The 21167-nt window shown below is 52.2% G+C and overlaps 2 protein-coding genes across 7 annotated transcripts in view; one reads left to right on the top strand and one right to left on the bottom strand.

The window, feature by feature from the left end:
• Nucleotides 1-21167, top strand: part of TRIOBP (TRIO and F-actin binding protein) — an 81611-nt gene that overhangs the window by 15090 nt on the left and 45354 nt on the right. Inside the window, exons 4-8 of the mRNA XM_050806208.1 lie at nt 574-775; nt 3367-3535; nt 10116-11436; nt 11577-13502; nt 20872-20986. Coding sequence (XP_050662165.1) covers nt 574-775; nt 3367-3535; nt 10116-11436; nt 11577-13502; nt 20872-20986 — 3733 coding nt within the window. The remainder of the gene's footprint in view (nt 1-573; nt 776-3366; nt 3536-10115; nt 11437-11576; nt 13503-20871; nt 20987-21167) is intronic.
• LOC126963774 (uncharacterized) overlaps nt 1-21167 on the bottom strand; it is a 44415-nt gene that overhangs the window by 9517 nt on the left and 13731 nt on the right. For 2 of the 6 annotated variants that reach the window (XR_007729205.1, XM_050806400.1), the window contains exon 3: nt 15436-15538. The exons of 2 other annotated variants lie outside the window; for them this stretch is intronic. The gene's annotated coding sequence lies outside the window, so the exon portion shown is untranslated. Of the gene's footprint in view, nt 1-10089; nt 10228-14935; nt 15539-21167 lie in introns of those variants that run through there. 2 more of the 6 variants (XM_050806401.1, XR_007729203.1) reach the window with 2 other exon arrangements.

Genomic DNA, 21167 nt, shown 5'->3' with positions numbered 1-21167 from the left:
AGGATCACTCATGTGCTCCTCACAGGTAGACATATTTAAAAAAACAGAAGGCCGGGCACGGTGGCTTACGCCTGTAATCCCAGCACTTTGGGAGGCCGAGACGGGTGGATCACGAGGTCAGGAGATCGAGACCATCCTGGCTAACATGGTGAAACCCCGTCTCTACGAAAAAATACAAAAAATTAGCTGGGTGAGGTGGCGGGCGCCTGTAGTCCCAGCTACTCGGGAGGCTGAGGCAGGAGAATGGCATGAACCCGGGAGGCAGAGCTTGCAGTGAGTCAAGATCGAGCCACTGCACTCCAGCCTGGGCGACAGAGCAAGACTCCGTCTCAACAACAACAACAACACAATTAAAAATAAAAAAATAAAGAGATGCTGTTTTAGCTCAACGAGGCAACCCATATAAAAAGCCTGACACAGAGGCAGCCCTCAGCATTGGCTCCCTCTCCCACACCAGCGTGTGGGCCCCAGGCTCCCCGTGTGAGTGAGTGTGAATGCCTGGGTGGGGTGGGGAGTACCCCTAACTCCCCATTACTTTTTGGGAAAAAGTCATGGGTCGGTCTCCTCTCCCAGGGGCCCATCCCCCTCAGCAGGGCTCCCAGAAGAGGGTCCCACAGCCGCCCCCAGGAGCGGGAGCCATGATCTTGAGGCAGTGCCCTATCTGGAGGGCCTGACCACTTCCCTGCGTGGCAGCTGCAACGAGGACCCCGGCTCTGACCCCGGCTCCAGCGCTGACTCCGCCACCCCTGATGATACCAGCAACTCGTCCTCTGTGGTGAGCCAGGAGCGGGAGATGGGGGGACAAGAGTGGCTCACACCTCCATCTGCAGCCCTGGGTCCCGCCTGAATCTCCAGGCCAGGGCTAAGCCTCATACCAGAGAATTTGGCGAGGTCCTCTGGACCATTAGCTGGCACCTCGGGCCACCCCGGTGAACCCCCAGAGGGTGGGGGTTTCTACACAGGCTGGCCCAGGGCGGCTGGGGTCTGGCTGTGAAAAGACGGGAAAGGAGTTTCAGCTGACAGGAGCTCCGGGTGAATCACCAGCGGGCTTGGGCTGCCAGGTCCCAGAGGGCTGGGATGTTGGGTGTGGTGTCTAGAGCAAGAGTGGCACAGAACCCCAGGGCCCTGCCCTCACCACACGGTGCTGAGCCCCATGGCCAGCCCTGGCATAGATTTCCAAGGGACAGAGGGAAGGGAGCAGGCTGCGGGGGTCATTTAGCCACGAAAAGAGAAGACCCAGCAGTCTTTCCTCTAGCATTGGCACTTTGAGGGGCTGCCACGGAGCCGGAGAGACAGGCTTGTCCCAGGAGACCCTTTCAAAAGGAAAATGATGGGGGGTGGTGATAAGACTCAGAATAAAACAACCCAGCCTCGCACGCTTCATGACCAGCTCCACGCTAAGCGCTTGGTGGGTGTGGGCTCGAGGGAGACTCACCACACCCTTGGAGGCGGAGACTTCAGTCGTCCCATATGGGGCTGAGGCTCAGAGGGGGAGCAATTTAGTGGAGGCCACACATCTGGGAAGCAGTGGGGCTAGGATTTGAACCCACTTCTCTCTGGCCCCTGGGGGTATCTCACACCAGTCCCAGATGCGGAACTGGGGGAGTCTGGGCAAAGTTCTTGGCTTCAATGGACGTGCATGCCTCCTAGGTTCATTGAAGATAAGCGACTTAGCACTTAGCACCTGCTAGAGCCCAGCACAGTGCCAGGCAAACAGCAAGTGCTTTTTATTTAATTGACTGATTGAATACCAGGTGCGGTGGCTCACACCTGTAATCCCAGCACTTTGGGAGGCCAAGGTGGGCGATCACCTGAGGTCAGGAGTTCAAGACCAGCCTGGCCAACATGGTGAAACTCCATCTCTACCAAAAATACAAAAATTAACAGGGTGTGGTGGTGGGCACCTGTAATCCCAGCTACTTGGGAGACTGAGACAGGAGAAACACTTGAACCCGGGAGGCGGAGGTTGTGGTGAGCTTAGATTGTGCCATTGCACTCCAGCCTGGGCAACAAGAGCAAAACTCCATCTCAAAAAGAAAAAAAAAAAAGTTGATTGTTGAGACAGGGTCTTGCTCTGTTGCCCAGGCTGGAGTGCAATGACTTGAACATGGTTCACTATGGCCTTGACTTCCTGGGCTCAAGTGATCCCCTGACCTCAGCCTCCTGAGTAGCTGGGACTACAGGCATGCACCATCATGCCTAGCTAATTTTTTTTTTTTAAATTTTGTAGAGACAGGGTCTCACTATGTTGCCCAGGCTGGAAGTGCTTTTTACTGAGTCCATGGAGCAGAGTCTACACCACAGAAAGTGTGGTACCACTCACTGTCACCTCTCCGGGGCAGAATGCAGAACCTGATGGTTTAGGAAGTACTTTTTATTTTTTATTTAATTTTATTTATTTATTTTTGAGATGGAGTCTTGCTCTGTCACCTGGGCAGGAGTGCAGTGGCATGATCTCAGCTCACTGCAACCTCCGTCTCCCAGGTTCAAGCGATTCGCCTGCCTCAGCCTCTGGAGTATCTGGGATTACAGGCGCCCACCACCATGCCTGGCTAGTTTTTGTATTTTTAGTAGAGACACAGTTTCACATGTTGGCCAGGCTGGTTTCGAACTCCTGACCTCAGGTGATCCACCTGCCTCGGCCTCCCAAAGTGTTGGGATTACAGGTGTGAGCCACTGCGCCCGGCAGGGAAGTGCTTTTTTTTTTTTTTTTTTTTTGATATAGTCTCGTTCTGTCGCCCAGGCTGGAGTGCAGTGGCACGATCTCCACTCACTGCAAGCTCTGCCTCCTGCCTCAGCTGGATGCCTGCTAGTATTTTTTTTTTTTTTTTTTTTTGAGCGATCTCGCTCTGCACCCAGCTGGAGTGCAGCGGCGTGATCTGGCTCACTGCAAGCTCCGCCTCCCGGGTTCACACCATTCTCCTGCCTCAGCCTCCCGAGTAGCTGGGACTACAGGCGCCCGCCACCATGCCCGGCTAGTTTTTTTGTATTTTTTTAGTAGAGACGGGGTTTCACTGTGTCAGCCAGGATGGTCTCGATCTCCTGACCTCGTGATCCGCCCGTCTCGGCCTAAAGTGCTGGGATTACAGGCTTAAGCCACCGCGCCCGGCCAATTTTTTGTATTTTTAAGTAGAGACGGGGTTTCACCGTGTTAGCCAGGATGGTCTCAATCTCCTGACCTTGTGATCTGCCCGCCTCAGCCTCCCAAAGTGCTGGGATTACAGGCGTGAGCCACCGCACCCGACCAGGGAAGTGCTTTTTAATGTCAATTCTCTTCCCTTCCTTCTACCCCTCTCATTTGGGGAGTATATGTCCTGCAGCCTTTCTTCTCCCACAAACATACTTTCTCCTCCCCTTCTCTGGCAGGATTGGGACACTGTTGAGAGGCAGGAGGAGGCCCCCAACTGGGACAAGCTCGCAGTGATGATCCCTAGGAGACCTCAGGAGGGGCCAAAAGCTGACAGCTCCCAAAAGGCTCCGTCTCTCCTCACCAGGTCCCCTGTGGGAGGAGACACTGCAGGCCAGAAAAAGGAGGGTGAGTCCTTCTGCCAGGTTGGTTCCCATGGTGATGGCCTGGGGCCCCCCCAGATAGCCATCTCACTGGCCATTTGGGACCTTGGGTATAGCTTACTTTGGTGGCCTGAGTGTTAATAATAGTAACAGTTCCCATGTCATGGTGGAGCAGCCACAATGAACCATGCTACCTACTGTATTATTATTATTATTTTTTGGGGGGGGACGGAGTCTCACTCTGTTGCCCAGGCTAGAGTGCAGTGGCGCGATCTCAGCTCACTGAAACCTTCGCCTCCCCAGTTCAAGCGATTCTCCCGCCCCAGCCTCCCAAGTAATTGAGGTTGCAGGCTCCCGCCACCATGCCCAGCTAATTTTTGTATTTTTAGTAGAGATGGGATTTCACCATGTTGGCCCAACTGGTCTCAAAACTCCTGACCTTCAGTGGTCTGTCCATCTCAGCCTCCTAATGTGCTGGGATTACAGGCGTGAGCCACTGCGCCTGGCCTATTATTATTATTTTTATTTTTTTGAGATAGAGTCTCACGCTGTTGCCCAGGCTGGAATGCAGTAGTGCCATCTCAGCTCACTGCAACCTCCGCCTCCTGGGTTCAAGTGATTCTCCTGCCTCAGCCTCCCTAGTAGCTGGGATTACAGGCTTGCAACACCACGCCTGGCTAATTTTTGTATTTTTAGTACAGACGGGGTTTCACCATGTTGGCCAGGCTTGTCTCAAATTCCTGGCTGGGGATTACAGGAGTGAGCCACTGTGCCTGGCCTTAGTCAAGGAGTTTGGACTTTCTTCTCTAAGCAGTAGGGAGCCACTGAAGGTTTTTTTGAGGAGGAAAGTCATGTAATTGAACCTGTGCCTTAGGAAGTTCCCTAGGTCAAAGGTGCAAAGGAGGAGTTGGAGCAGGGAGGGGCTGAAGGATGAGAAACCAGTTAAGAGACTGTTGCAGCTACCATAGCAATAACTGGTTCAGGCACGAATCACCGGCGGATGCGAAATACCTAGGGTGGTAAGTTGTCAGGAAACAGGGGGTTTCACCATGGTCTCAAAGCATCAGTCCTCAGATTCTGCATCGATTACAGAGCGAAAAGATGCCGTTAGGTTGGGGAGAGCAGGAAGATACCACCTTCACCAAGCAGCTGTTCAGCATCCCCAGAGTGGAACAAACTAACATCAGATGCCCCTGATGTGATGCATGGGGTCGGGGGAGGGGATGCTGGGGTGCGCACAGAATCCTTCCCTTCTAAATTGTCCTTCTGCAAATGCACTGCCTACACCTAACCCCGGTGAAACATCACACAAACCCGAATTGAAAGACATTCTGCGGCCGGGCGCGGTGGCTCAAGCCTGTAATCCCAGCACTTTGGGAGGCGGAGACGGGCGGATCACGAGGTCAGGAGATCGAGACCATCCTGGCTAACCCGGTGAAACCCCGTCTCTACTAAAAAATACAAAAAAAACTAGCCGGGCAAGGTGGCGGGCGCCTGTAGTCTCAGCTACTCGGGAGGCTGAGGCAGGAGAATGGCGTAAACCCAGGAGGCGGAGCTTGCAGTGAGCCAAGATCTGGCCACTGCACTCCAGCTTGGGCAACAGAGCAAGACTCCGTCTCAAAAAAAAAAAAAAAAAGAAAGATATTCTGCAAAATGACTGGACTCCTCATAGGACAAAAAGGGGCTTGGGGACTGTTCTTGATTAAAAGAGACTAACGGGACGAGGACGTGGAATGCCATGTGTGAGCCCATTGGGATCTGGGACAGGAGGAGACAGAGCTGTGACAGGCATTACTGGGACAACTGGGGCATTTTTTTTTTTTTTTTTTTTTGAGATGGAGTCTTGCTCTGTCTCCCAGGCTGGAGTGCAATGGCATGATCTCAGCTCATTGGAACCTCCGCCTCCTGGGTTCAAGCGATTCTACTGCCTCAGCCTCCTGAGTAGCTGGGATTACAGGTGCCTGCCACCACGCCCAGCTAACTTTTTGTATTTTTAGTAGACACAGGGTTTCACCATATTGAGCCTGATGGGATCTGGGACACGGCTGTAGTCCCAGTTACTCGGGATGCTGAGGCAGGAGAATCGCTTGAATTTGGGAGGCGGAGGTTTCAGTGAGCCGAGATCACCCCACTGCACTCCGGCCTGGGCAACAGAATAAGACTCCATCTCAAATTAATTAATTAATTAAAGGTCATGGTTGCAGGGTGAGGAGGGGACAGAGAAGGAGAGAGGTTTAGGAAGGAGACTTGATGGTACTCAGGACAGGAGGATACACGGTCACAGCTCCTGGCCTGGGTGTCTGCATGGATGGTGTGCCCTTTGCTGAGAGCAGATGGCTGGGGAGCCGGTGTGCCCAGCGCTGGCTGTGCTGTGTGGGATTTGCAAGCCCCAAGGAAGAGGTTTTGAGGCTTCAGATGCTCAGGGAAGCAGGGGATGGAGATGTGGCATCTTCAACTGAGGGGCAATGCTCACTCAGGCGCTCAGTGGACGTTTACTTACAGCCCATAAGTCAATCACGGCTGAATAGATGTGGCAGCAATGAGAACAGCAGCAGCATTACAGCAGTGACCTGCTTTTCTGATGTTCCAGGCCTTGTGCTAAATCAATGTCTTGCACAGAATCACTCTGGGCTCCCCGACCCCTCACTCCTGGCCTGCCTCCTTCCTCACTGGCCACTCCACCTCTCTCTCCTTTGCTGAGGCCGCCTCCTCTGCTTCACTTTTAAATATCGGATGCCCCAGATCCCAGTCCTGGTCCCCTTCTGTCCTCTCCCTGCACACTTAGCTGCTTGGCTTTCAGTACTGTCTGGGAAAAACCATGACTCTGAAGTCTACATCTCTGGCCTTGATTTCTCCCTTGAACCTACCATTTTATACAGCCCAGCCCTCCACTGCGTTGATCACACCTCAGGCCCCACACTGCGCTCATTATTTCGCTCATTTCTTTCTTTCTTTCTTTCTTTTTTTTTCTTTTTGAGACAGAGTTTCACTCTCGTTGCCCAGGCTGGAGTGCAGTGGCGCAATCTCAGCTCACTGCAACCTCCACCTCCCGGGTTCAAGCCATTCTCTGCCTCAGGCTCCCAAGTAGCTGGGATTACAGGCATGAGCCACCACGCCCGGCTAGTTTTGTATTTTTATTAGAGACGGGGTTTCTCCATGTTGGTCAGGCTGGTCTCCAACTCCCGACCTCAGGTGATCCGCCTGCCTCGGCTTCCCAAAGTGCTGGGATTACAGGTGTGAGCGACCGTACCTGGCCGACTGCTCCAATACTATTAACTAAGCTACAGACTTGATGGGATTCACCAGTTTTTCTACTAATATCCTTTTTCTGTTCCTGGATCCATTCCAGGATCCCACATTGCCTTTAGTCCCCCTCCTCATTTCCTCTGTCTCCTCCAGTCTGTGACAGCTTTCCCATCTCTCCCAGTTTTCCCCTGAAGGCTGTGAGCACAGCAATCTGCTCACCTTTGACTTTAGAAAAAGTCTGCCTGGATGAACGATGACATTGGCCCCAGAGTGCACAGGCCTGGGGGCTACTGCAACCATCCAGGAGAGAAATAGTGGTGGCTTGGAGTAGGAAGTGGGTGTAGATGAGAGAAAATTTGGAATGTATTTATTTTATTTTTATTTTTCATAGAGATGGGGGCTCACTATGTTGCCCAGGCTGGTCTCCAACTCCTGGGCTCAAGCAATCCTCCTGCCTCAGCCTCCCAAAATGTTGGAATTACAGGTGTGAGCCACTACCAGGCATGAAATGTATTTTAGAATAGCCATGGGACATCAGCCACCAGCAAATTTTTTGTTTTTTTTTTTTCTGGGACAGAGTCTTGCTCTGTCACCCAGGCTGGAGTACAGTGGCCAGATCTCAGCTCACTGCAACTACCACCTCCAGGTTCAAGCAATTCTCCAGCCTCAGCCTCCCAAGTAGCTGGGATTACAGGCATGCACCACTGCATCCGGCTAATTTTTTTTTTTTTTTTTTTTTTTTTTGAGATGGAGTCTTGCTCGGTCGCCCAGGCTGGAGTGCAGTGGTGCGATCTCGGCTCACTGCAAGTTTCGCCCCATGGGTTCACACCATTCTCCTGCCTCAGCCTCCCGAGTAGCTGGGACTACAGGCCCCCACCACCACGCCTGGCTAATTTTTTTTTTTTTTTGTAATTTTAGTAGAGATGGGGTTTCACCATGTTAGCCAGACTGCTATCGATCTCCTGACCTCGTGATCCGCCCGCCTCGGCCTCCTAAAGTTCTGGGATTACAGGCATGAGCCACCGCGCCCGGCCGCATCCAGCTAATTTTTGTATTTTTAGTAGAGACTGGTTTCACCATGTTGGCCAGGCTAGTCTCGAACTCCTGACCTCAGATGATCCACCCACCTCGGCCTCCCAAAGTGTTGGTATTACAGGTGTGAGCCACTGTGCCTAGAGACCATGCAAATTTTGAATTCTCTGCTAGGTGCTGGGAACTCAGACTTCACCAACAACAGCCCAGGGAGGCTGGACGGGGCAGTGGTTGCAAAGGGAGAGCAGAGGGGATCTTAAGAAGGCATGAGGACGCAGTGGCTCAAGCCTGTAATCCCAGCACTTTGGGAGGCCGAGACGGGCGGATCACGAGGTCAGGAGATCGAGACCATCCTGGCTAACACAGTGAAACCCCATCTCTACTAAAAAAAATACAAAAAACTAGCCGGGCGATGTGGCGGGCGCCTGTAGTCCCAGCTACTCGGGAGGCTGAGGCAGGAGAATGGCGGGAACCCGGGAGGCGGAGCTTGCAGTGAGCTGAGATCCGGCCACTGCACTCCAGCCTGGGCGACAGAGCCAGACTCCGTCTCAAAAAAAAAAAAAAAAAAAAAAGGCATGAGGAGAGGGGATCTGCGTGAAGGCAATTGTGGCTACTTTTTTGTTTCATTTGTTGTTTTAAGACAATATCTTGCTCTGTTGCCCACCCTAGAGGGCAGTGGCACAATCTTGGCTCACTGCAACCTCTGCCTCCTGGGCTCAGGCAATCCTCTGGCCTCAGCCTCCTAGGTGGCTGTGACTACAGGCACGTACCACTGGGCCCTGCTAAGTTTTAAAAAACTCGTAGTAGAGACAGGGTCTCACCATGTTGCATAGGCTGGTCTAGAACTCCTGAGCTCAAGTGATCCTCCCACCTTGGCCTCCCAAAGTGCTGGGATTACAGGTGTGAGCCACCACACCCACAGTTGTGGCTCCTTTAAGATGAGGCCACAATACCCTTTACTCTTCATCTAAAGCAGTAGCCAAGGGACATGTACATAGCTGGTGCTCAACACCTGCTCGGTGACTGAGGGATTGAGCGGGATGGAGGGTGACACACCAAGGTCATGGCAACTCAGTCATGAGGCTAGGAGTTGCGAAGAGGTCACTATTGAGGACGGTTATGTTAATCCTTCAGGCCAGTGCTTCTGAAACTCTAAGTTGTACAAATCACCAGACAGTTTTGTTAAATGCAGATTCAGAAGCAGTGCATCTGGGCTGGGACCTGAGATTCTGCATTTCTGGCAAACTCCCAGCTATCAGTTTATAAAAGTTTGTCCATCCCTGCACCTTTCCCATCCTCATGGCAGCCCTGGGAGAAGCCTCAGGGTAGGAACATTTGAATACAAAAAACCAGGGCTTTCTAGAGCTGTCACACATGAAACAGACTCATTAGAACCTATCTCTACTAAAAATACAAAAATGAGCTGGGCATGGTGGCACATGCCTGTAATCCCAGCTACTTGGGAGGCTGAGGCAGGAGAATCATTTGAACCCAGGAGGCATAGCTTACAGTGAGCCAAGTCTGTCACTCTAGTCTGGGTGACAGAATGAGACTCTGTCTCAAAAAAAAAAAAAAAAAAAAAAAAGCCCGGGCACGGTGGCTCACACCTGTAATCCCAGTACTTTGGGAGGCCATGACGAGCGGATCACCTGAGGTCAGGAGTGTGAGACCAGCCTGGCCAACATGGTGAAACCCCGTCTCTACTAAAAACACAAAAATTAGCCGGGCATGGTGGCACATGCCTGTAATCCCAGCTACTCCAGAGGCTGAGGCAGGAGAATGGCTTGAACCCAGAAGGTGGAGGTTGCAATGAGCCAAGATGGTGCCACTGTACTCCAGCCTGGGCGACAGAGCGAGGCTGTCTCAAAAACAAAACAGAAAAACCAGAAATGGGGGGAATTCCTCAGATTCTGATTGAAGGAAGTAAAACTGGGAAGGGCAGACTATCAGGTGGCTGCTGCTGGGCCCACCTCTCCCTCCCTGGGTTACACAGGCTATTGCCAACACTTCTGTCCACGAGTCTGCCTCTTCTCTGTTTTGTCCATGGATCCCCAGACCCTGTGGCCTCTTCCAGTTGTTGAGTCCATCTCTTGACTGAGTCAGGGTCTCAATTTCAAATTCTTGACCTCGGCTTGAGAGAAGCATCCAAGCCCTTGTCTCATCAGTCTTGGTCAGAGAGGTGGAGTCACTTGGTACGGACAGTGAGACCTGTAAGAGGAGGGTGTGGGGTCTGCCCTAATCACTGGTCCAAAGAGACAAAGAAAGGTAGAATATGAGAGGTGCCTGGACCCCTCCCCTTACCTTGAGCCCCTCTGTTTTCTCTCCAGACACGGGCGGTGGGAGCCAGAGCGCAGGACAGCACTGGGCAAAGCTCCGGGGAGAAAGTGGGTTCTTCTCCCTAGAGCGGCACCGGTCAACACTGACCCAGGCTGCCTCCATGACACCACACAGCGGACCTCGAAGCACCACACCTCGGGCTTCCCCTGCCCAAAAGGACACTGCTCAGGCTGCGTCTACACGTGAAACCCCCCGAGCCTCCTCTCCCCACCGAATCACCCAAAGGGACACCTCCAGGGCCTCATTTACACAGCGGAACACCCCCAGAGCTTCCTCTCCCTCACGAAGCACCCAACAGGATAACCCCAGAACCTCGTCCAACCAACAAAATAATCCTCAATATCCCTCTCCCCAAAGAGCCACCCAACAAGATAACCCTAGAACCTCTTCTACCCAGCAGGACAACCCCCAAACTTCTTTTCCTACTTGTACTCCCCAGTGGGACAACCCCAGGACACCCTGTGCCCGACGGGGTGATCCCAGAGCCTCCTCTCCCAACAGAGCCACCCAACGAGACAACCCCAGAACATCCTGCGCCCAGCGGGACGATCCCAGAGCCTACTCTCCCAATAGAGCCACAAGAGACAACCCCAGAACATCCTGCGCCCAACGGGACAATCCCAGAGCCTCCTCTCCCGACAGAACCACCCAACGAGACAACCCCAGAACATCCTGCGCCCAGCGGGACAATCCCAGAGCCTCCTCTCCCGACAGAACCACCCAACGAGACAACCCCAGAACATCCTGTGCCCAACGGGACAATCCCAGAGCCTTCTCTCCCAATAGAGCCACAAGAGACAACCCCAGAACATCCTGCGCCCAGCGGGACAATCCCAGAGCCTCCTCTCCCAACAGAACCACCCAGCGAGACAACCCCAGAACATCCTGCGCCCAGCGGGACAATCCCAGAGCCTCCTCTCCCGACAGAACCACCCAGCGAGACAACCCCAGAACATCCTGTGCCCAACGGGACAATCCCAGAGCCTCCTCTCCCGACAGAACCACCCAGCGAGACAACCCCAGAACATCCTGTGCCCAACGGGACAATCCCAGAGCCTTCTCTCCCAATAGAGCCACAAGAGACAACCCCAGAACATCCTGCGCCCAGCGGGACAATCCCAGAGCCTCCTCTCCCAACAGAACCACCCAGCGAGACAACCCCAGAACATCCTGCGCCCAGCGGGACAATCCCAGAGCCTCCTCTCCCGACAGAACCACCCAGCGAGACAACCCCAGAACATCCTGTGCCCAACGGGACAATCCCAGAGCCTCCTCTCCCGACAGAACCACCCAGCGAGACAACCCCAGAACATCCTGTGCCCAACGGGACAATCCCAGAGCCTTCTCTCCCAATAGAGCCACAAGAGACAACCCCAGAACATCCTGCGCCCAGCGGACAATCCCAGAACCTCCTCTCCCAACAGAACCACCCAGCGAGACAACCCCAGAACATCCTGCGCCCAGCGGGACAATCCCAGAGCCTCCTCTCCCGACAGAACCACCCAGCGAGACAACCCCAGAACATCCTGTGCCCAACGGGACAATCCCAGAGCCTCCTCTCCCGACAGAACCACCCAGCGAGACAACCCCAGAACATCCTGTGCCCAACGGGACAATCCCAGAGCCTCCTCTCCCGACAGAACCACCCAGCGAGACAACCCCAGAACATCCTGTGCCCAACGGGACAATCCCAGAGCCTCCTCTCCCAATAGAGCCACAAGAGACAACCCCAGAATATCCTGTGTCCAGCGGGACAATCCCAGAACCTCCTCTCCCAATAGAACCACCCAACGAGACAACCCCAGAACATCCTGTGCCCAGCGGGACAATCCCAGAGCCTCCTCTCCCAACAGAGCTTCCCAACAGGACAACCCCAGAACTTCTATTCAACAGAACATCCCCAGATCATCTTCTACCCAACAAGACAACCCTAAAACCTCTTGTACCAAACGGGATAACCTCAGACCCACTCGTACACAGCGGGACCGCACACAGTCCTTTTCCTTTCAACGAGACAACCCTGGAACCTCCTCATCTCAATGCTGCACCCAAAAGGAGAATCTGAGACCATCATCTCCCCACCGCTCCACTCAATGGAACAATCCCAGGAATTCGTCTCCACATCGTACTAACAAAGACATCCCCTGGGCCTCCTTTCCCCTCCGGCCAACTCAGAGTGATGGTCCCCGAACCTCTTCCCCATCTCGCTCCAAGCAAAATGAGGTTCCCTGGGCATCCATCGCCCTCCGGCCAACCCAAGGTGACAGGCCTCAGACATCCTCTCCCAGCAGGCCAGCCCAGCATGACCCACCCCAGTCCTCCTTTGGCCCCACCCAGTACAACTTGCCATCCCGGGTCACCTCTTCCTCCCCTAACCCAGGCCACCAGAGCACCTCCCGGACTTCCTCACCTGTGTACCCTGCTGCCTGTGGGGTTCCCTTGACCTATCCTGAGCCCTCCCAGCCTCCATGTGCTGTGTGCATTGGGCACCGGGATGCCCCTCGAGCCTCTTCGCCCCCTCGCTATTTGCAGCATGACCCCTTCCCCTTCTTCCCAGAGCCCCACGCCCCAGAGAGTGAATTGCCCCACCACGAGCCTCCCTATATACCACCTGCTGTGTGCATTGGACACCGAGATGCCCCCCAGGCGTCCTCACCCCCCCGCCACACCCAATTTGACCCCTTCCCCTTCCTCCCAGACACATCAGACGCCGAACATCGGTGTCAGTCCCCCCAACACGAGCCCCTTCAGCTCCCCGCACCTGTATGTATTGGGTACCGAGACGCACCCCGGGCCTCCTCCCCACCACGCCAGGCCCCAGAGCCTTCCCTCTTGTTCCAGGACCTCCCCAGGGCCAGCACAGAGAGCCTTGTCCCTTCCATGGACTCTCTGCACGAGGGCCCCCAAATCCCCACCCCTGTGTGCATTGGGCACCGGGATGCACCCTCCTTCTCATCCCCACCACGCCAGGCTCCTGAGCCATCCCTCTTCTTCCAGGACCCCCCTGGAACTAGTATGGAGAGCCTGGCCCCCTCCACTGACTCTCTGCATGGCTCCCTAGTGCTGATCCCCCAAGTGTGCATCGGGCACCGGGATGCACCCCGAGCCTCCTCCCCACCCCGCCACCCACCCAGTGATCTAGCGTTCCTGGCACCCTCACCTTCGCCGGGCAGCTCCAGGGGTTCCCGGGGCTCAGCACCTCCCGGGGAGACCAGGCACAACTTGGAGCGGGAGGAGTACACTGTGCTGGCTGACCTGCCCCCACCCAGGAGGCTGGCCCAGAGACAGCCAGGGACCCAAGTGCAGCACAGCAGCGGGGGCCGCACCCGCAGCCCTGGCCGCGCGGAGGTGGAGCGCCTCTTCGGGCAAGAGCGCAGGTGAGCCCAGGGGTGGGGTCAGCCAAGTGGGCTGGGGAGGAGGCTCAGCAGCAGGACAGGTGTAAGTTTCTCAGGGTTAGGGTGCCAGGAGAGTGTTCAAATCCCCCTGGCTTGCCATTTACTGGCTGTGTGACCTTGGGCAAATCACTCCATTTCTCTGTTTCTGCATATTAGGAGTTTTCTGCTTGTGTGTGTGTGTGTGGTTAAGTGATGTCATGCATAGCCCAGTGGTTAACAGCAAAGACTGCAGTCATGAGGGCTGAGTCCAAATCCTGGGTCAAAGTCACATTTCAACTCATGTGAACTGATATAGTGAGTTAACCTACCTGAGCCTCAATTTCCTCATCTGTAATGGAGGGGAACATGAGCCCATTCATTCAAATGAGGGTGAACTCTTTTTCTTTTTTCTTTTTTTTTTTTTTGAGGCGGAGTTTTGCTCTTGTTGCCCAGGCTGGAGTGCAATGGTGCAATCTTGGCTCACTGCAACCTCCACCTCCCGGGTTCAAGCGAATCTCCTGCCTCAGCCTCCCGAGTAGCTGGGATTACAGGGGCCCGCTACCACACCTGGCTAATTTTTAAAATATTTTTAGTAGAGATGGGGTTTTGCCATATTGGCCAGGCTGGTCTCAAACTCCTGACCTCAAGTGATCCGCCTGCCTCGGCCTCACAAAGTGCTGGGATTACAGGAGTGACCCACCACACCTGGCCATAATGAGAGTGAACTCTCAAACCCTTTGATTCAGACTCACGGGTTTTTTTTTCTTCCATGCATGAGGGAGAGGAAGAAAGTGCCCATTCTTTTTTTCCTGCCTTGGCAAAGAAAATTCATGGGTCCCTATGCATTTCAGAAAACTGTTATGTCAATTTAAAAATGTATGGCCAGGGCCAGGCATGGTGGCTCACGCCTGTAATCCCAGCACTTTGGGAGGCCAAGGCGGGCAGATCATGAGGTCAGGAGATTGAGACCATCCTGGCTAACACGGTGAAACCTTGTCTCTACTAAAAATACAAAAAACACGCTGCAGTCCCAGTGACTCAGGCGGCTGAGGCAGGAGAATGGCTTGAACCCGGGAGGTGGAGCTTGCAGGGAGCCAAGATCACATCACTGCACTCCAGTCTGGGCGACAGAGCGAGACTCCGTCTAAAAAAAAAAAAAGTATGGCCAGAGTCACCCTATTTTAAGAAAGAAAGCTCACAGAATTACAGATTTTTAGCAGTCAAACATCCTGAAACAACTAAAGTCCAGGTGTCTTTTGAGTCTCCTTGGTCAGCAGCACTGGTCCCCGCGGAAGGGGAGCATTTCCTCCTGATCCGGCTGAGATTTCTCACCCTAGAAGTTCCAGCCCTCGAGTTTTCAAGGATCAGAGCTAGAATTCCATTAGTTAGGGTCAAGAGAACAACAGCAACAAAAAGCAGTCTGGAAGTCTCAAAACTTTCCGTGTATCTAATTCAGTGAATTTTTAGTATATTTACCAAGTTGTCCAACCACTGCCACAATCTAACTTTTAGAACATTTTCATCACCCTAAAGGGTATGGAATCTTTTGTATCTAAAATTCCTCTTTGCTGCTCCTTGGGCAAGTTTCCTCCTGGATTTGAATCTGCACGAGAAACCTGATCAATCTTGGCTGGGTGCGGTGGCTCCCTCCTGTAATCCCAGCACCGGAGCTTGCAGTGAGCCGAGATCATGCCACTGCACTCCAACCTGGGCAACACAGTGAGACTCCGTCTCAAAAAAAAAAAAAAAAAAAAATTAGCTGAATGTAGTGGCACACGCCTGTAGTCCCAGCTACTCAGGAAGCTGAGACAGCAGTATCGCTTGAATTTGGGAGGTGGAGTTTGCAGTGAGCTGAGATTGTGCCATTGCACTCCAGCCTGGCAACAAGAGTGAAACTCCATCTCAAAAAAAAAAAAAAAAGAAAGAAAAAAGAAACCTTATCTCTTGTTCTTCAAATTTCCTTTTCCAGTAAGCTTGATCATGTAATATCCAGATGACAACCATGTGGTCTCCAGTATTAGTATAATTCTTTCTTTGGCCTTAAAAACAAAAACAAAAACCCAGAGCAGTTTTAGGTTCACAGCAAAATTGAACAGAAAGCGGAGAGTTCCACGCACAGCTTCTCCCACTACCAGTATCCTGTACTAGACACGTATGCTTGTTTCCAGCTCCTGGCCTCAAGGGATCCTCCTTTCTTGGCCTCTCAAAGGGCTGGTGAGCCACTGCACTGGGCAGTAGGGGATACATCTGTTATAATCCATGAACCTACACTGACAAATCACCCAAAGTTCACTGTTCACTCAAGTCTGTACAGCCTACGGACTTGAATGAATGTATAATGACAAGTATCCACCATCGTAACATCATGGAGTAGTTTCACCCTAAAAGTCTTCACTGTCTTTGACTTTTTTTTTTCTTTGGAGATGGATTCTTACTCTGTCACCCAGGCTGGAGTGCAGTGGCACAATCTTGGCTCATTGCAACCTCTGCCTCCCAGGTTCAAGCAATTCTCCTGCCTCAGCCTCCCGAGTAGCTGGGACTACAGGTACCCGCCACCATGCCCGGCTAATTTATTTGTATTTTTAGTAGCGACAGGGTTTCACCCTGTTGCCCAGGCTGGTCTTGAACTCCTGAGCTCAGGCAATCCGCCCACCTCGGCCTCCCAAAGTGCTGGGATTACAGGTGTGAGCCACCGCTCATGGCCTGACCTTTTGTTTTTGAGACGGGGTCTTGCTCTGTCACCCCGCAGGAGTGCAGTGGCATGATTATGGCTCACTGCGGCCTCAAACTGCCAGGCTCAAGGGATTCTCTCACCTCAGCCTCCCCAGTAGCTGGGACTACAGGCGTGCGCCACTGTGCCCAGCTAATTTTTCTATTTTTTGTAGAGATGGAGTCTCACTTTATTGGCCAGGTTGGTCTCAAACTCCTGGCCTTGAGCAATGCTCCCACCTTGGCCTCCCAAAGTGTCTTTGACCTTTTTATGATTACTATTTCTGGTCTAATGTCAATTTTCCTAACTTTGTTTTAACTATTAACTCAGTAGGGACATTAAGGTCTTTAAGCCAAAGTTAATTAATTTTCTTTCCTTTTTTCCAGGATAATTTTAGAGAGATAAGGTGTTTATATTACTAATATAAATGAGAAATATGTTTACACTTTTATTAACCATTTGTTTTTACATGATCACTCCTGTACATTTAATTTTACTCTCTTTGAAATAGATTATTTACCTTTTAGGGAAGTTTTTATAATTTTACTGAGTAATTAAATTTTTTCCTCTTATCTGGCACCTTTTCCAAGTAGAAAACCATTCATCCTCTGAAGATGGAAATTTTTAAAACTATGTAGTGTGTGTGTAAGGGACAGACTGGAGTTTATGGGTGGGTGGCTGTAAGACTGAGCTTTTATTTTCTCTCATTTCCTCATCGATATGTATTTATTGAGCATCTACTCTGTCCAAGCATTGTCCCAAGTCTGGAAATTTTTTCTTTTTTTTTTTTTTTTTTTGAGACGGAGTCTCGCTCTGTCGCCCAGGCTGGAGTGCAGTGGCCGGATCTCAGCTCACTGCAAGCTCCGCCTCCCGGGTTCACGCCATTCTCCGGCCTCAGCCTCCCGAGTAGCTGGGACTACAGGCGCCCGCCACCTCGCCCGGCTAGTTTTTTGTATTTCTTAATAGAGACGGGGTTTCACCGTGTTAGCCAGGATGGTTTCGATCTCCTGACCTCGTGATCCGCCCGTCTCGGCCTCCCAAAGTGCTGGGATTACAGGCTTGAGCCACCGCGCCCGGCCTTGGAAATTTTTTCTTAAAAGATTATCACATCAAAGCATTGGGAGTTTTGGCTTGATCTTATTTTTTTTTTCCTTAGATGTCTTTGGAATCTCTTAAAGTCATGTAAGCATTCTGTGGTCATTTGAATTTAAAACACAGACTTCATTGGATTTACTAGACTTGATGGCTTTGCGCCTTTAATTCTCTCTGGAGGTCGAAGAGCCCATCTAAGCTTCCAAAGGAAACATGTTTCCTTTGTCATGCTTGGTGTGGTCACATCAACTCTCGGGAACAGGTGGCCCCGGGGACACGCTGTTGCTTCAGCATCAGACAAACCGGGTCTCTGTTGGGGTCTCAGAATCTTCTTGAGTCCCTCGCTCTTTTCTCTCAATTCCACATGGGGGAAAAAAGGAAGGCGAGTTCTCAGGAGGAATGCTCATCAAGCAAGCTGGAGTTCGTATGGAAAATGCATCCATCCAGAAGAGAACACACAAGTGCCTTGCTTCCCTTCACCGGGTGTTTCCACTATTGTCCTCCCCCTCCTCCCCATTAGGGAGGAACGGCCCACGGGGTCATGTTTGGGCTCTTGCTTCATCGAGGCTCCTATACCCCAGTTCAGGGGAAAATTCAGTCTAAGGCCTTCAGCTCTCACAGAGTAAGGAAACGCACTCACCTCAAATTAGATTACAAATTGGCTGGGTGCAGTAGCTCACACCCGTAATGCCAACACTTTGGGAGGTCGAGGCAAGCGGATCACCTGAGGTCAGGAGTTTGAAATGAGACCAGCCTAGCTAACATGGTGAAACCCCGTCTCTACTAAAAATACAAAAATTAGCCGGGCATGGTGGTAGACACCTGTAATTCCAGCTGCTCGGGAGGCTGAGGCAGGAGAATCGCTTGAAACCGGAAGGCAGAGGTTGCAGTGAGCTGAGATTGCACCATGGCACTCCAGCCTGGGCCACAGAGCGAGACTCCATCTCAAAAAAAAAAAAAAAAGATTACAAACAGCCTGCTCAGGGAGCCCTCAAGCTCAGAAACACTTCTTCCAGGGAACTTTGGCTCCTGTCTGAACCAGCTGCCAATAACTGCTAACAACTCAAATTACTGTGCTTTATGGCTCTGATTCTAATGACATTGGCAAAAGACATGAAACAACAAAAAACTTCAACCCCATACTTTTTTCTTTTTGAGACAGGATCTTGCTCTTTCGCCCAGTCTGGAATGCAGTGGCGTGATCATGGCTCACTGCAGCCTCAACCTCCCAGGCTGAAGCGATCCTCCCACTTCAGCCTCCCAAGTAGCTGGGACTATAGCCACGTATCACCATGCCTGGCTCATTTAAAAATTTTTTTTTCCTAGAACAAGGTCTCATTCTGTTGCCAGGGCTTTCTTAAACTCCTTGGCTCAAGTGATCCTCTGACCTCAGCCTCCCCAAGTGCTGGAATTACAGGTATAAAGACACTGTACCTGGCCTCCCAACCCCATACTTTTTTTTTTTTTGAGACAGGGTCTCACTATGCGGCTCAGGCTGGAGTGCAGTGGTGCAATCTCGGCTCACTGCTCCTGGGGTCAAGCAATCCTCCTGCCTCAGCCTCCTGAGTAGCTGGGATTACAGGCACGTGCCACCACGCCCGGCTAAGTTTTGTATTTTTAGTAGAGACTGGGTTTCACTATATTGACCAGGCTGGTCTCGAACTCCTGACCTCAAGTGATCCACCCACCTCAGTCTCCCAAAGTGCTGGGATTAGAGGCATGAGCCACTGTGCCTGGGCTAATTTTTGTATTTTCAGAGACTGGGTTTCACTATGTTGTCCAGCCTGGTCTCAGCCTCCCAAAGTTCTGGGATTACAGGCATGACCCACTGCGCTCTGTCCAATCCCATACTTTTGAAGGTGGTGTTCCAGCATGGTTCCTCAGGCACAGGCCCACGCAGAGAGCAGGTCCTACGGAGGCCTGAGCAGAGGTTCCTCTTACTTCCCTTTTTGCTGCCTTACTCTGGGCCCACCACAGGGTGGCCTTTTTCAGGCTTCTCTTCCTGTTTCGGTTCATCCACCAAAGACACAGCTCCATTTGCTAACTGAGACCCAACCAAAATAAACAGTCACTGAGCACTTGGGTCTTTTGTTGTGACCCCTTAGGTAGAGGAAGAGAGAGATAAGCCTAGGTTGTTTGGTGTTTCTACTTGTCGATAAGAGATACCACGTTAAACATTAACAGCCATGCCTCCCAGTTAGTAAGCAAGACAACTAATCGGAACTAGACTTTTTACTAACAAGTTAGAGATGATCTTCATCGGATGCAGCAACAACGCCTGAAGTCCAGTGTCTTAGAAATGACATTTGCCCAGGGCCAGGCGTGGTGGCTCATGCCTGTAATCCCAGCTACTTGGGAGGTTAAGACAGAGAATCCCTTGAGACCGGGAGACGGAAGTTGCAGTGAGCTGAGACTGCGCCACTGCACTCTAGCAGCTTGGATGACAGAGGGAGACTCCATCTCAAAAAAAAAAAAAAAAATGACATTTGCTTGGACAGTTCATGTTGGCCTCTCTGGAGTAGTCGGGAAGGATGTTTCTTTCTTCTGATCTTGCTCAGAGCTCTTGCCAACAGCTAGGATGGCCTGGCGTTTTCAAGGCTAAGTGCTGGGATTCTGTTGGTTAACGGTGATGGGAGGGAAAAAGGAAAAGAAATCCAACTTTTTTTTTTTTTTTTTGAGATGGAGTCTTGCTCTGTCACCCAGGCTGGAGTGCAGTGGCACGATCTTGGCTCACTGCAAGCTCTGCCTCCCGAGTTCACACCATTCTCCTGCTGAATTCAGCCTCCCGAGTAGCTGGGACTACAAGTGCCCACCACCATGCCTGGCTAATGTTTTTGTATTTTTAGTAGAGATGGGGTTTCACTGTGTTAGCCAGGATGGTCTCGATCTCCTGACCTTGTGATCCGCCTGCCTCGGCCTCCAAAGTGCTGGGATTACAGGCTTGAGCCACCGCGCCCAGCCTCAAGAAATCCAAAATTTACAATATGGACAGGAAAAGGGCAGAAAGAATGGAACACGGGGGCACACAGCAGTCTGGCTCTGTCGTCCCACCTCGTGGGCTGTGTGAGATGGAACAAGATCATGATACAAGCGCTTGGCTCCTGGAATGTAAGAAGCGCTCAATAAATGCTTTGCCATTATGATTATGTGTGCCGGGTGCCTGGTACACAGTAGGTGCTCAATAAATCTTAATTCCTGCAAAGACCAGTCTAACCTGTGTCTGGGGGTGGCTAGTGGGCTGCTAGTGGGGTGGTGGTTAGTCACAGGTAGTACTGGATGAGACAGAAGATAGCCATGGTCAGGGCCAGATCCCCCTCCCCACCCAAACACCTCTACTCCCCATTTTTCTTGTCATTTTCTCAAGAGCCTCATGAGGCAGAATAGAGCAGTGTTAACTACCATTTTTTAGAAGGGGAAACAGGCCCTGAGAGTCACCCTTACTTAGGGCCCTTCAACCAGTTTGCAGTGGGTCCCTGGCTCTCCCACATCTTCTGTTGGAGGTGGGAGCAGAGGGACTGGGGTGCTGGGAGTGGGACAGTCCCTCAGAGGAGTGGCTGCATTTGCTCATAGGAAGTCCGAGGCAGCGGGGGCCTTCCAGGCCCAGGACGAGGGACGGTCACAGCGGCCCAGCCAAGGCCAGAGCCAACTTCTCCGAAGACAGTCCAGCCCTGCCCCCAGCAGGCAGGTGAGCACTGCCAGCTGTCTGGGGCCCCACACCCCAAGGGGCGGCCACTGCCTCTTCCCTCCTGCTAGAAGCCAGGCAGGGAGCTTGGACAGGAAGGTCCTCTATGAAAGGGTCGGAGTCCAATCATGGGTCTCCAGCTCTCCCCTCTCCCCAAGGGCCAGAAGCTCTTGGCAAATTGCAC

Source organism: Macaca thibetana, chromosome 10 (assembly GCF_024542745.1).
Source record: "Macaca thibetana thibetana isolate TM-01 chromosome 10, ASM2454274v1, whole genome shotgun sequence".
In the NCBI taxonomy this organism is placed as follows: Eukaryota; Metazoa; Chordata; class Mammalia; order Primates; family Cercopithecidae; genus Macaca; species Macaca thibetana.
The sequence above is the reverse complement of the archived record's forward strand: the minus strand, read 5'-3'. Positions and strand labels throughout refer to the sequence as shown.